We start from the raw sequence: 17,175 nt of genomic DNA, 5'->3' as shown, positions 1-17,175 counted from the left end.
TAGACCTTCAAACTTCATAGGGTGATATGACATACAGAGTAGATGACCCCTACTGTTTTTGGGGTCATTCCATCAAAGGTCAAGGTCACAGAGGCCATCCGTCTGTCACACTTCATTTTCAATAATTAATTGGAGAACCATTTGACCTAGACGCTTCAAACTTCATTGGGTGACAGGGCTTACAGAGTAAATGACCCCTATCATTTTTGGGGTAATTAATCAAAAGTCACAGGGACCTGAACATGAAACACTTTCCTGATCAATAACTTGGGAACCGTTTGACCCAGAATTTTGAAACTTCATAGGATGATTGGACATGTAGAGTGTATGACCCGTATTAATTTTTGGGTCAATTGATCTAAGGTCAAGGTCACAGGGACCAGAACATGGAAAATGGCTTCTGATCAATAACTTGAGAAACATTTAACCCAGACCCTTCAATTTATTTATTTATTTATTTTGTTGGGTTTAATGTCGCACCAACATAACTATAGGTCATATGGCGACTTCAAGCTTTGATGGTGAAGGAAGACCCCAGACCTGGGTAGAACTACTGACCTTCCGTAAGTCAGCTGGACTAGGCTTCCTCACATGAAAAATTCAACACCCCGAATATTAGGCTCGAACCCACATCGATGAGGGGCAAGTGATTTGAAGTCAGTGACCGTAACCACACCCTTCAAACTTTATAGGATGAAAGGACTTACAGAGTAGATGAATCTTATTGTTTTTTGGGTCACTTGGTCAAAGGTCAAGGTCACAGGGGCCTGAACAAGGAAAACTCTTTCCCATGAATCACTTGCGAACCACTTGACCCAGAATGTTGAAACTTCATAGGATAATTGGACATGCAGTGTAGAAAACCCCTACTGATTTAGGGGTCACGTGATCAAAGGTCACGGTCACAGGGGCCAGAACATGGAAATCCGTTTCCAATCCATAACTTGAGAACCACTAGGCCAGGAATGTTGAAACTTCGTGGTATGATTGGACATGCTGAGTACCCTATTGCAGGCAACCATCAGTGTCTCTTTGACTTTCGCTCCTGTCCCTTATTGACTTCTTGCCTGTTACTACTTATGATGCACTGGGGGAGACATGCACTTTTCTACAAAAGCATCTTTGAGTTGAAGCAAATGTGAATAAAAATTACCATGACATATGGAGTGAATTTGTTTTATCACTAGGAGGGTTATAGTGGCAACATTTAGGTGAATAACAAGGCCAAACACATGTCTTCAGTACACAAGATATCACCAAGTACATATTATCACTGTCATCAAATGGATAAGTTGTCAGTTACTTGCAGACAACAAGTAAATGCTGGTATAGAATCCAAGAAAACAATAACAGGAAGGTTAACCAAGTGCTATCACTGTTAAAATATTGGCCAGACTACCATACTGCACTCAGACTATGGTCAGTTTCTTTTACTTGAACAACTTGTGGTTGAAATTCAGTGAGATTATTGAGTAATTCAGCTGGATTAGCTACTCATCCTGCATAGTAGGGTCAGCTGGTCACTTAAATATAAACTAATTGCATTTGCATATACAGATCAAAATTGTCTGGTTACTTAGTGCAGAAGATGTCTGTAAAAAAATGACATCTACCAAGTGCAAAAGCCATGTATCTTACTGCGTTTTTCAAGCCTGATTTAAGATGTATGTCCACGAGAGATGAATCAAGCCTCTTATGAACATTATTGACACTCTATATACATGTACAGAGTAAGTGAGTTGGGTTTTACAGCGAACCGACACAAAATGGTCATATATCGCCGAGAAGAAGTTATATTGAATGTAAAGCATATCTAAAATCATTTATGTAAAGCACATTATGGAAAAAATGTAAAGCATATCTACAATCATTTATTTAAAAATGTAAAGCATATCTAAAATCATTTATGTAAAAATGTATATATGTATGTGTTAAAATATCAGCTGCAAACATAATAATATTGCAAAAGATGTGAATAAAAATATGAAAGTTCAGATTTTTTGATAAATTCCTATCTGCTTTAAAAACGATAAAATATTTCCGACTGAAACTTTTTCAAATAACTCTTTCAAAGATTGAACATCATAGTATGTACTGTGTTGTGGAGCAAAGTCCACGCAGTCGATTAAAACATGTTTAATAGTTAGCGGTGTTTGACAAGGTATACATTCGGGTTGATCTTCTTTATTCAAAAGATAAGAATGAGTCAAACGGGTATGACCTATTCGACAACGAGAAAGAACAACTTCCTTCCTGCGAACAGATCTGTTCCCTTGGTGCCATTCCCCTAGAGTAGGTTTGATATCATGAATTTTATTGAATGAAGTATTGTTCCATGACGACTGCCATTTAGATGAAATGTATTTGTTTATATTGGGCCTAAAATCGGTATGTGGTAATTTCAAATTAGATTGAGATAATGAAAGGGATTTCTTTGCTGCAGTATCAGCATCCTCGTTTCCATGAATACCAACATGACTGGGAATTCAACAAAATATGATAGACTTTTTTAAAGATAGTTCATGAACCCTGAGAAGAATATTTTGGATGAAAGGATTTTCCATATTTCGGTTATGAATTGACTGTAAAACAGAAAGCGAGTCGGATAGGATAATAAATTTTTCTTCACTATATTTTGATATAAAATTTAGGGCTAAATCAATAGCTTTTGCTTCGGCTGAAAATATTGTTGCATTATTTGGCAAACTTAATTTTGATTGATGAAGGAGGCTGACAGCAGCACACCCAACCTTTTGATTCATCTTTTGAACGGTCTGTGTAAATTGCAAAATTGTCCTTGTAAGTTGACTTGATTTCATGATATCTGGACTTGAATATTTCAGGGTTTGTTTCAGACTATCTAAAGGCAGTTTTCATATCAAAAAGAACTGTAAGGGAATTAAGGGTCCATGGTGGTATATCTGGAATTCAATTTTCTTTAATACCATCAAATTCAAAGTCAGTTTCATTCATAGAAGATTTTATGCGAAATCCGAACAGTCTGATTTGTTTCTGTTTTTTCTCATATGAATTGAAGTACTTGGGTTTAAAATGATTTTATGAGCAGGATTAGATTTGTTTGCAGCCATTCTCAAAGCATACTGCAATGAAAGTTTTTCTCAGCATGTGTAAAGAGAGGGTTTGTTTGCTTCAGCATATAAGCTTAGCTTTCAACTGGCGATGTTCGGAATGCACCGAAAGCAATACGAAGACCTTGATTATGGATGGTATCTAACATTTGTAAATAAGATTTTCTTGCTGAACCATAAACAACACAACTGTAATCTAGCTTAGATCTAATTAAAACTCAATAAAGTCTTAATAAAACCTTGCGATCGGCTCCCCAATCAGTAGATTCTATTTGAAATTATCTTTAAAATATTCATTGACTTCAGACATTTGGCTTTTAAGTATTTTATATGTGGTATAAAAGAAAGCTTTTTATCAAAGATAACACCAAGAAATTTTGCTTCGTCAACAACGGGTATTTTTGTACCATTTAGAAAAAGCTCAGGGTCACAGTGCTGTTCCTGTAACTGACAAAAGTGGACACACTGAGTTTTCGATTTGGAAAATTTAAAACCATTTTTCATGGCCCAAGTTTGAACTTTATTCAAACACTGCTGTAATTGGCGTTCAATTGTATGGATATTTTTCGAACGATAACGTATCAAAAAAACATCGACTTATAGTGAACAATCTGTACCTGGTAACAAGCATTTTACAATATCATTAATTATGATGCTAAAAAGATAAAATAGAACCTTGCGAAATGTCCTGTTCTTGCTCAAAAGAGTCAGAAAGGGTTGAACCAACAAGTACTTTAAAATTATGATCAGATAAAAATTGTGATATAAATGTTGGAACCTGTCATCAAGGTCATTCATGTACGGAATACCCTATATGAGCTCTGGAAGCATAATACATGATACCCCTTGCAGCTAAGGTGAGAAGAATTGATTCTCACCCAAGAAATAAACAGCAGGGTATAGTTTCCTTTAATATATTAGTTTTAGAGAATCATAACAATTATGGCCAAAACTTGATAATTTGGTTTGCACGACAAACAATATCCGCCAATCTCATAGTAAACAGGGGTTCTTGACAGGACAGCGTGCTTGTTGATTTGAAAATGTTTACCAAGATATTGTAATCATTATATGGGGGGGGAAGGGGGGGGGGGGGGTTGAGAAGAAAAAAAAATATACAATTTTCTAAGTTGAAACAGGGGGATAATTTTGTTTAAATGTAAACCAGAGTTATGAACATTGCCCTGTGAGGTCATCCCATGATGCCAACAACGTAAAGAATCTGAACACATTTGGTTGAGTAATTCCTGTGAAACAAAATAAAAAAAAAAACATGCAAATCTTTAGCAAAATTTCTATGTTAAAAAGGGGGCATAATTTTCACATAATACATCAGTAAGAAGTATGTGCACGGCACTCCTAAATGTCCCTACATATTTACATTCCAAGTTAGAGTATAGCTTTTAAGTTTTGCTATGGATAAGCAAACATACAGGGGAATAATTTAAAACTTAAAGATGTCAGAGTTGTGGTTCTTGTGCACGCAGCACTCCAACACATTGCCTGGTGACCTACCCATACTTTAAGTCTTGCTGAGTTTCTATGTTATTCTCTGGACAAGATTGGGACAGACTGATCTACAGAGGGACAATTTCATTAATTCCTATAATTATGTCAGAGCAAAAAAATTAATGAGAATTAATTTGGAAAGGCCTTAGAGCCAATTTGACATCTTTGACAAATTTGTTACAAACAATTTGATAATAGAATGTCAATTTTCCCTTCTGTAACATATAATTCCACTTAAATGAGGACTTTCACAAGACACACATCAATTAAGCTCAGAGGTGGTGTTAACATAAGAACACTGAAGTCTAGCATGACGCTAATTTTGCCAAGTGGGAAAAAAAGTCACGACCAATAATCTGACAAAAAAAACTCATGTCTCCGGTGGGAACAGTGTATTATAAGATATATAGGAAGCAGTTGCTAATTTCATGACACATTTACAGCCACCCTGACGAAACATTATTTAATGGGCTCAAACTCCCACCCATTTAAGTACATTTTTCTTAGGTTTGTCTCTAATTTCTAGGGAACACCAGCGAAGGGATTACTGTATAAGAATGAAATTCCGCTAGTCTGATACTAAATTTGAAAGTCTGTTTAAACAGCTGCCTTATTTTCATATACAAAAATGTATATTATTACATTCGTAATTTCCTTAAAAAGAAGTTACACCACAGTACTGGACTTACTATGTTTTGACCAATCAAAGCATATCAGGTCTCAGTGTTTCTACTTTACTGCAAATGGTTAAAAAAATAACAGACAATTTTAATGACTTCTTCTCATAACTACTTAAAAAATAAAGAATTTGATATAAACAAGTCTCTCACATAACCATGACTTTTTGACCTAGAATAAATCACATATGAAAGGTTACGATTAGAAGCATTTAGTCTTTTCTACTTTTAGCCAAGGCTGAAAATTTGGGTCAAGAAAAACAATGTAAACAAACTTGACCTACTTTCTTGATACTTACTTCAGGATACTTAATGCCTAAGTTTGGGAAAATTACGGTAGATGCAGAGGTCACTTAAATGAGGTCCATTCATGGATGCTACTGAACAAGTATGGTGAAAATCTATCAAGTGGTTCAAGAGGCGAATTTCTATTGTTTTAGCTCTGGTGGACCCTGATAAATCTTGCATGCTGCTGCACACCAAATATGGATGCAAACACGAGGGCAAGTAGTACGGGCCTCCATTCATTTGGTATAGCAGAGCTAAAAGTCTTCAGATGTGGGAGAAATGTCAGTGGAGGTGTAACTAACTCATCAATACTTAATTGCTCTTATCATGATACCTAGTAATCAGATCACCTGGGCATTGTTACAACTTAATTAACAGGCCTTTTTGAATTTACTGTGGTGAGTGCTCTACAGAATTTCCTGTAATCTGCTTATGGAAATAACTAGGTGGGAGAATACTTAAGCTCTTGGGTAATTAATGTAGAAAGTTAGGTCACTGACTTCTTTGTGTATTTAATGTAATTTAGGGAAGACAAAGCTAATTAAGTTAACAAAGACCTTTTACTATATTATCTTGATGACATATGTATTTTGTATCAATTCTTCATTGCAATGAAAACATTTTCTGTATTTTCACTGAAGTAAGACATGTTTTCTATATTTTCGCTGGAGTAATATCCCCGGATATTAAAGGTTATTTTGTTCTAATCTGAAGAGAAAAAATGCTGAACAGCAAAGGAATCTGTATGACTTCCAAAAGATAAAACGCAAAATTCACAATGACTGCATAAACTGCATATGATACACTTTATCCATTATATTAGTACCCAGCATTTAACCTATGAAAACAGACACAAATTGAGAATTACTTTTGATTTGAGGTACCAGAAATAAAACAGCAAAATATGTCAAAACTATTGGGAATCATGATTTGTAGGCAGCTGCTGCAGCTAGAAATTCTGACATATATCTGTTAATGCAATAATGTTTTAAATCATTTTGAAAAATAAGATCGAGTTTCATCAAAACTTGAAATTAGAATCATTGTTGTACTGCATTGCTTAAGGCTGAATACCCCCCCCACCCCACACACACACCCAACACACACACCAACCCTGAACCAGCTCTACCACATTATCCTGTATAAGCATTCCATCACTCCATAATAATCATAAAACATAACTTTATACATATATTAAAAATTGTGATGTCATAAGTACATTTTAGCATTATGTTGGTAACAAGTGTTAAAAATTCATTCAAAATTCCTTTGATTTATATTTTTTTTCACTAACAAAATTTTTGTTAAAAGTACATAAAACAACTCTGAAAGTTTGGACCCTTCATAAATATTGCCCTTCCCGAATCCCCCTTTCGCAAAATGCTACACTATCTATCTGGGGGTGAAGGGTGGGAAATTGGGAATAGAGTAAAACTGCAGATATAACATGCCCTTAATGGTATATTAAGGAGATGAAAATTTGCAAACATTGTTTAGAATGAGAGTGAAAACTGCCTGAACTACATTATTTTGTCATGTTTGGTAAGTATGGTTGATAATTCTGAAATAAATCATTCCGTGACAAGGTAAAACATAGTCTTGTTCCCTGAGCCAAAACCACCATTGAGCTGACAGACAGCTAAATGTGATTTGGCACCAAAACTTCCAATTTAATGTTTTTGCACTTTTGCTTATAAAAGATTATTGAAGGTTCTCAGAATGCTTTACCCTGGTTCTAAACCATTCTTATGTTTGGACAAACATCAAATTAAAAAAAAAAAATACAATTTGCAGATTAAATAAATTTAATTTCAAATGCTTTTGATCACAGCAAAATGCAAGAGCAAGAGAAAGTCTGTGAGGGTATTCAGAATTGCCATCATTCCTTAAAAAGATTTAACCAAGTGAGGAATTTTCCTAGAAGTGATCTAAAACAATGTTTTTATTGGCAGTCTAGCCGTTACATTCAGAATTAATCTATCCAACAATACCAAGTGTTCAGAACCTGTTAGTTGTCCTTTACTATCTTGCATGGGTACGACAGTGTTTTAATTCTTTTTATATGCAATTTGTCCCAGAAGGGCATGGGACTGTGGTTCAATGACCAGCAGACCATCCAATAATTTTTTTTAATATGCCATAATTATGATAACATAAATTACTGCATATAAATATACAAAAAGATCTAATGGTGTATTATAGGAGTAACAGTGCTGCACTAGTGTTACCTTAGGCTCAGGAATCTTGCCCAGTTCGGAGAGGTTATGGCACAGTTTCATGTGTTTGAAGTGGTAGGGGTTACTTCTGTGGTCCTCAAACGCTCGCATTATCTTGTCACTCATCCATTCAACCTGAAACAATTTAATATAACATTTATCAATTAAAAGCAATTAACAATAGTCATTATTGCTTGAGGGTTCTCTCAAAATCATCTAAGTTAAGAAACAATGTATTATGGATGTGATGATTAATCATGGTGTAATGATCTCGTCATGAACTAATTTTTGGTGATGTGATAGCTGACAAAAAATCTTCAAAGAACTCTGCCAAAAATAAATTTAAAACATAATTACTATTCTAGTTTTTGTAATATGCATGTAAAATTAATTTTAGTTATACTGAACTATGAAACCAAGATGTTTATGTAAAAGATTAAAAATTCAGAAGTAGCTGTTTAAACCACTTTTGAACAAAGCAACATTATGTGGTTAACTAGATGATGCTTTTGTAGAAAAGCGCATGTCTCCCTCAATGAATAGCCGTATAGGCAAGAAGTCAATAGGGGACAAGAGCGAAAGTCAAAGAGACACTGTTGGCTGCAATAGGGATCATCTACTTGGCATGTCCAATCATCCCATTCTGGGACTAGTGGTTTTCAAGTTATGGATTGTAAACTGATTTCCATGTTTAGGTCACTGAAACCTTGACCTTTGATCGAGTGACCCCAAAATCAATAGGGGTCATCTACTCTGCATGTCCAATCATCCTATTAAGTTTCAACATTCTTGGTCAAGCGGTTCTCAAGTTATTGATCTGAAAGAGTTTTCTATGTTCAGGCTCCTGTGACCTTGATCTTAGCTCAAGTGACCCCAAAAATGATAAGGGTCATCTACTCTTTAAGTCCTATCATCCTATGAAATTTGAAGGTTCTGGGTCAAATGGTTTGCAAGTTATTGATCGGAAACCGTTTTCCATGTTCTGGTCCCTGTGACCTTGACTTTTGATCAAGTGACCCAAAAAGCAATAGGGGTCATCTACTCTATAAATTTAATCATACAATGAAGTTTCAACATTCTGGGTCAAGTGGTTCTCAAGTTATTGATCAGAAACTGTTTTCCATGTTCAGGCCCCTGTAACCTTGATCTTTGATCTAGTAACCACAAAAATAATAGGGGTCATCTTCTACGTAAGCCCTATCGCCCATGAAGTTTGAAGGCTGTAGGTGAAATGGTTCTCCTGGTTATTGATAGAAAATGAAGTGTGACAGACAGATGGCCTCTGTGGCCTTGACCTTTGATGGAGTCACCCCAAAAACAATAGGGGTCATCTACCCTGTAAGTCCTATCACCCTGTGAAGTTTGAAGGTTCTATGTCAGATGATTCTAAAGTTATTGACCAGAAATGGATTTCCATGTTCTGTCCGCTGTGACCCTGACCTGTAATAGAGTGACCCCAAAATCAATAGGGGTCATCTACTCTGCATGTCCAATCATCCTATGAAGTTTCAACATTCTGGGTCAACATGGTTCTCAAGTTCTTGATCAGAAATGGTTTTCCATGTTCAGGCCCCTGTGACCTTGACCTTTAACAGACTGACCCTAAAATCAATAGGGGTCATCTACTCTGCATGTCCAATCATCCTATGAAGTTTCAACAATCTGGGTCAAGTGGTTCTCAAGTTACTCATCGGAAATGGTTTTCCGTATTCAGGCCACTGTGACCTTGGCCTTTGATGGAGTGACCCCAAAAACCACAGGGGCCATCTACTTCATAAGCCCTGCCAATCTATGAAGTTTGAAGGTTCTAAGTCAAATGGTTCTCCAGTTCTTGATCGGAAATGAAGTGTGACGTACGGACGGACGGACAGACAGAGCAAAAACAGTACTGTAAAATCATTTAATTTTGTGGGCATGAGATTTCGTAGTTTTGGTCAAAACGGCAATTTTGTGGGGATATGAATCGAGGATTTCAACTTTTGAACATAAAATGAATGGGAATTTTACTTGTTCATTGGGATTATTCGTGAACTGACTCAACCACAAAATCCACAGAAATCAGTCCCCTACGAATATTAATGATTTCACAGTATGTCTACCCCAGTGGTAAGGGAGACATAATTATGCTCAGGCTGATTAACTGACAGAAATTTTGACTGATACCCTGAACACTACTACATATAAATTGCTTGCACTCCTTCAGATATAAGAATGGCACTACAGTCAGTCACACAGAAGCACTTACATGACATTAAGATCGCAGGTTCCTAAAATAAATTGAGTTTCTTATTACAAAGAATTATTAACACTGCCCACAAGTTCTCAGGAACAATCCTTAAACATATTCCATATTTTGTGTTGTGTTCTACGATACATTGTGAGAGCAACTGTACAATATAATTAAAGGAGACAGTCACTGCAAACATCCCTTTTCCTATTACAAGAGATATTATTAAATCATGCTTCATATAACGGAAGAGGGCTTCATGTTACTGAAACTTCTCCCTGTTACTGGAGAGACTTTTAACCAGAGACATTGCCAACATCTGTTCCATACCACAATAGTGATACACTAGATTAAATTATGCTCTTTATCACAAGACAGAAATTGCTTAGTCATATCATAAAAGAGACATTATACAAAGCCATTTTCTTATTTAGGAAATAAGTTATTGTATCAGGTTCCATATTCAAGCTGAGAAATTGCAAACATATATTCCATGTTGCAAGGGAGCCATGTCATGTTTCATGTTACGGCCATTAATAATAGGTCCATTTTATATAGAATAAAGAACAACAACTATTTAGTGTGTTATAACCTTTTACTGGAAAAATATTGCAGAAAAGACATTCGCATTAATTTTACAGGCCCATGCTTCAAGTTACTGATGGGACATAGCTTAATCCTGTTACATACAAAAAGATGGAAGTTTCATATTACTGGGCAGAGTAGGATATCAGTATTTCAGGAGATGTTAGTGTTACTGAATCATGTTTCAGTCTACAGGACAGGAGTGGCACAATGTATAATAGTGAAATTTTACACTCTAGATGTTTCATGTTACTGAAGGGACACTGCATAATTCTGTTCCATACTACAGAAATGCTCAATCATAATCCATACTCCATATTACAGAATCATGTTACTTGTTACTTACAGGACATCACTTAATCCAGTTGCATTACTTCTTGTGTGCAGTTACAGTGATGACATGCTTCATACAGATTACAGTCATTACACTCAATATTACAAAAGACTTCTTGTCATTGAGGAGACATTGCTTATATCTTTTTCTATACCAAAAAGACTGGAGTTACACAATCATGTTTCTTTTTGCAGGAGATACTTTAACAATAGTGTGGAACACGATTTAGTGAGGTCTCCCCTGACCTATATTTTGGAACTTGATTTAGTGATGTCTCACCTGATCTATATTTTGGAACTTGATTTAGTGATGTCTCACCTGATCTATATTTTGGAACTTGATTTAGTGATGTCTCACCTGACCTATATTTTGGAACTTGATTTAGTGATGTCTCACCTGATCTATATTTTGGAACATGATTTAGTGATGTCTCACCTGATCTATATTTTGGAACTTTATTTAGTGATGTCTCACCTGACACATGATTTAGTGATGTCTCACCTGATCTATATTTTGGAACATGATTTAGTGATGTCTCACCTGATCTATATTTTGGAACTTAATTGATTTAGTGATGTCTCACCTGATCTATATTTTGGAACTTGATTTAGTGATGTCTCACCTGATCTATATTTTGGAACTTGATTTAGTGATGTCTCACCTGATCTATATTTTGGAACTTTATTTAGTGATGTCTCACCTGACCTATAGTTGGGAACATGATTTAGTGATGTCTCACCTGATCTATATTTTGGAACTTTATTTAGTGATGTCTCACCTGACCTATAGTTGGGAACATGATTTAGTGATGTCTCACCTGATCTATATTTTGGAACATGATTTAGTGATGTCTCACCTGATCTATATTTTGGAACATGATTTAGTGATGTCTCACCTGATCTATATTTTGGAACTTTATTTAGTGATGTCTCACCTGACCTATAGTTGGGAACATGATTTAGTGATGTCTCACCAATTCAATTCAATACAACAGCTTATTAGGCATAAACATATATACATGTTCATCGCCATTACATATAATACATTGTGTATGGTGGTATAGTTAAACAAATAGTATGAGAAAAAATGAGAAGGTATGAGTTAGCAATTATACAAGCAACTATATACATTTATTTATCTTGTTGGGTTTAACGTCGCACTGACACAATCATAGGTCATATGGCAACTTTCCAGCTTTGATGGTGGAGGAAGACCCCAGGTGCCCCTCCGTGCATTATTTCATCACAAACGGGCACCTGGGTAGAACCACTGGCCTTCCGTAAGCAAGCTGGATGACTTCCTCACATGAAGAATTCAACGTCCCGAGTGAGGCTCGAACCCACATCAATGAGGGGCAGGTGATTTGAAGTCAGCAACCTTAACCACTTGGCCACGTAGCCTATAGTGTGGAACATGATTTATTGATGTCTCACCTTTCCTTTAGTTTGAAACATGATTTTGTGATGTCTTACCTCTCCTATAGTGTTGAGCTTGGTTTAGTAATGTCTCTAGTGATTTCTCACCTGTCCTGATTTTGTGATGTATCACAAGTCCAGAAGTGCCTTAAATTTTCTAGTTAATTTACTACAGTTTCTTCTGCTCTAGGCTGGTTGCTAAGAAACTACTGCTAGAACAATATTCATCTATGAACAGACCAGATAAAATACTTCTGTTTGAAATTAAATTTAGCAACAATGAAAGAATAAACTGACTCATGGGAAACAGCTTTTCAAAATATAAATAATATCATTACAAACAGCTGTTACCAAAATGACACAGAATTTGCATATAAATTAGAAAATTTGTCCCAGCATCACAAGTGGTAGAGAAACAAAAATTACAATAGCTGGATTTAGCTTCGGTCACGGAAAGTGTAGCTGCCAACACAAGATTAGAAGTACAATTCTGTGACAAAGAAAGAAAACATTGCCTCTCCAGACTGGTAAAATTATCATTGTTGCACATATTTGTTCACCTTCAAGAAGAAAATATTTCACTCTTTGTATATTCTGTTTTATTTTATGCTAACTAATGAAATACTGTATTCTATAAGTTAAATATTTTTATATCTCATCACTCACACTGTGAAAATATGAAATCTATATTTTCACACTGTGAGAGAAATAGCTCCACCCCCTTATACATTGTGTATGAATTTTAAATTATTTGCTTAAAACAGGATGAAAATTGTAGTCGCACTTTGTTCTTTATAGTATATTTCCCGATTCAACTTATTTTACTTAATGAGAATTTCATAACGTTATGCAGCAAAAAATAAAATAAAATGGAACTTTATGTTGTGTGCGTCTTTCTAACGTCACAACACATCTGACGTCATGTCTGTTTACGCGCACCTGTTTCCTGCACTGAGATAAAAATTGTTGCAAAATGCACATCTCAACGTAATTGAGCATAAAATAAAAAGAAAGTTTGTTTGTTTTTCATGAATATTGACTATATCTCACCTCGAAGTGAGAAAATGTTCACATTTTCGACACTCGCGCTACGCGCTTGTGAAAATATTTGAAATTATCTCACTTCTCAGTGAGATGTATTCCATATTCACTCAAAACAAACAAATATCCTCTATATATTTATTTAAGGTACAAGGTAAAAAAAGACACATTTCTAAGTGTTAGATCATTATGTAACAAATGACTTTGTATGTTTTATTGATATTTCATAAAATTTTGTAATTACACCCCCACCCCATTCCTTAATATGAAATTATTCAAAACGCTGAGAATTTCATTTTATTTCAATAATATATGACAAACTCAACTTTTCTCTTCACCCCAAATCTCAATATTGGCAGTAAGTACTTGTAGGAGGCCCAGCACACCAATCCTTTATTCCATAATATTTTTCTAGCAAATGTACTGGTTTTACTTATTCTAGACATTTATGAAGAAAAATATTGGAACACTTATAAAATAACAGCTGATAATGACAGTGATGTTAATGACGATGAAAATGTATCTCATACCTTAATTAAAATTTCAATGATTATATTTTAATGCCCCCGCACCGCTTTTGAAGAAGTGGGGCATATTGCTTTGCAACTGTTGGTCACGTCAGTTTGACAGCCAGTCTGTCTGTCTGTTGGTAGAGCGAATGTTTTCAACCCAGTAACTTTAGAACCACTTTACCCAGAACCTTCACACTATATAGGCTTATAAAGTAAAAGATGCCTAGAGTTTTCAGGTTCAGTAGGTCAAAAGTCAAGGTAGCAGGGGCCAAACTTGAAAGCATGATTGGACTTATCAAGCAGATGACCCCTACAACTTTGGGGGCCAATAAGTCAAAGGTCAAGGCCACAGGTGTCTGAACCTTGATAACAGTTGAGAACCATCTGACCCAGTATCTTCTTGATTAAACTTGATAGCATGTTAACTGGGCTTATGAAGATGATGACCCCTATTGTTTTGGGGTTTAGTAGGTCAAAGGTTAAGGTCACAGCGATCACGGGGCTGAAAATGGCAGAAGCTGTTGGGGAAGGGGTGCACTAAGTGTTTTTCAAACTGCTCTTGTGTAAGCGTATATTAAAAAATTTGTGTTACTTTATGTCAGATGTCAAAACCTTTCTGATATCTATAGAATATTAAGACATGGCTGAATATATATTTGTAACATTTTTACTGCCAATATATGAAGTCTAAATATTCCTTTACATATAGCGATTTATTGTTTGCTGAATTTGTCATGTGAGAACAGAAAATAACTGATTTACTCTCCACTTTACTAAAGACAGTAAATGAAACTACTTTAATATGCCAATTCTTTTCTTTAAAATTTTTTTTTGCAGCATAGCAGCTGAACTGTTTCATATTGTTCTATTACATGATACTGTTTTGTATGGTAACTGTGAAGGGCAGCAGGATGTTTCACATTTTTAGAAGCCTATTTGTAAGGAAATTATTTTAGATAAACAGTTTTTATTTCAGACTTACAACACACAAGCTATGACCTCTCTGGCTGCAAATAAGAGACTTTCAATATCTGCCAAAAGCATGATTGTATCTCGTTTCTTTAATCCTATCTTAAACACCATCAACTACAGTTACAGAGTTTCATGTATCAACATCTTTTTCACATCACTACTAGTATAAGCCAGCTTCTGGTCGTGAGCAAAACTCCTAGAATATCATGCTCAATATAACAATTTTCTTTTGTTACCAGATTTTAAGAATTAATTTCAGCGTTTTTGATGACGTGGACAGTAGCCTATCATCTGCACACCAGGATAACTAGACAATATTTGCACATTCTTTTATTTATTGATAAAGTGTCAAAATTTTAATAATGAAAAACAGCAAGCAGCCTTGAAAGTTGTCAACAACAAAACTCATCTATCTAGCTATACACAACTAAAAATTTATTAAACCTATCAAACATTTATGAAAACCGAGAACAAAATTGAGAAACTGACGCCAAATCAATTAATTTATATAAGATGCATTAAATTTTCATTTACAAAATATTTAAGTAACATCAATAATTTAGAGAAATTTTATGAGAAGGAAGTTCAATTTAGGGAAATCCACTGCTGCAATATCATACAGACCCCCCAAAAAAGATACTGACATTTTGACGCTAACATCAGTGTTGGAGATTTCATTAACAAACAATCTGATGTCGAAAAGTCCATTCAGGATATCAATTTAATTTAAATAATGAAAGTGAGCATCTGTACGAAAAGCCAAGAAATTGCCATCTTATTCTGGAGTTTTTCAAGGTGATTAACCCTAAAGAGTGTGCCCTGACAATTACTGTGTGGGAAGGGGGATGTCCGATAGTGTTGGTGGGGATGGTTCCTATGGTCACACATGAAACAAGAGGTCAAATGGGCCTAAGTGGCTCACCTGAAGAGGACCTTGACCATCTGATCTTATTTCTGACCAAGTTTGGCGAACATCCTTTAAGAAGTTCATTCAAATATAAGTTATTCAAAGTTTTTTTTCTCTATTTTGCTGTGATAGCCTAAAAAATGCCTTACCAGTAGAACAGCCTTAAAATTAATGACCTTACAAGGATGCTATAAACCAAATTTGGTAATGATCCATCAAGCTGTTCATGAGAAGTTGTATAAAGATGTTTCTACTTTAAGCCTTGGTGGCCCTTAAATTAAACAAACCATAGAGAGGACCTTACATGGATCCTATAGACCAACTTTGCTAGTGATCCATCCAGCAGGTCACGAAAAGATGTTGTTTATAGGTGAAAAGCTAACACCAGATGACAGTCACAGGCCCATCATAACTGCTCACCCTGACACAGACTCTGATAAAAAATATTTTCATTAACAGATTTGGATGTTTGCAGGAAATTTTGATCTGGCAATGCATAGCCTTGGCATTTAAAAATCACATTCCTGCATGAATTTTCCTGGAAATTTTTGTCTTGGAAATGTTGTGTACTTTTAGGAGAATCTAACTACAGAACCCTAACAAATAATGTCTGATTGAATTGACAGATCATGAGAAAAAAAATAAATGTAGACCTTGATACACAGTCCCTGCAATAAAACAAGAACTGACAGATAACAGCAGGATGACAAATGACTTTCTTGTAATCTGACAGAAAGATCTGTACAACTGCATGCAATTATGCAGGAAGATAAATATACACACATATACCATAATACACTTTAATAAACACTCATCCTCCTTCACCCAATAAATGCACTATTCACCTCCCAACCCCACTGAAACCCACCAAAAGCTTTTTTGGAGGGCTTTTAGTTCCAGCATGTTCGAATCAGTTACTTTTCTACAAAGTAGAATTTGCGGCAATGAAACGTAATTTTTCAAAACTTCACTACGGACGTGCAGGCTGATCTTGGTCTGCACTAGTCGCAAAGGCAGAATCACTTGCTGCCAGCAGGCTAAATGTTAAGAGAAAGGGAGGTAATTTTACATAAATCAATCCAGAGTTATCTACTCTGATCATATGAGACCACCTGAAAGACATAATAAATTTAATCCCATAAATAATAGTATGAGGACTGGTGAAGAAATGAAGATGCCAGAGTGTAAACAATTTAAAATAAAGCAATATTTGTAGGGCTGTCATTGATTGGGTCTTAGGCGTATCGACGATACCAATATATCAGAAGACAAATATCGACGATACATCGATATATTGATTATTAAGTTAGATTAACGACCTATTTGTTCATATGCATACTATATACCTTATTGTAAAGGCCATTTTAAGTTTTATTGCCTACTTTCCATATTTCTGTTTGATT

At 35.4% G+C, this 17,175-nt stretch overlaps 1 protein-coding gene across 1 annotated transcript in view; it reads right to left on the bottom strand.

Moving 5' to 3' along the window:
* The window catches only part of LOC123542642 (cleavage and polyadenylation specificity factor subunit 2-like), a 176,695-nt gene that overhangs the window by 69,208 nt on the left and 90,312 nt on the right, over positions 1 to 17,175 (bottom strand). The window contains exon 9 of the mRNA XM_053538095.1: positions 7,792 to 7,914. Within this exon, the coding sequence (XP_053394070.1) occupies positions 7,792 to 7,914 (123 nt within the window). The remainder of the gene's footprint in view (positions 1 to 7,791; positions 7,915 to 17,175) is intronic.

The sequence above is a fragment of the Mercenaria mercenaria genome, chromosome 1, assembly GCF_021730395.1.
Source record: "Mercenaria mercenaria strain notata chromosome 1, MADL_Memer_1, whole genome shotgun sequence".
NCBI classification, from domain to species: domain Eukaryota; kingdom Metazoa; phylum Mollusca; class Bivalvia; order Venerida; family Veneridae; genus Mercenaria; species Mercenaria mercenaria.
Note: the sequence above shows the minus strand (reverse complement) of the source record. Positions and strands in the feature narration are given on the sequence as shown.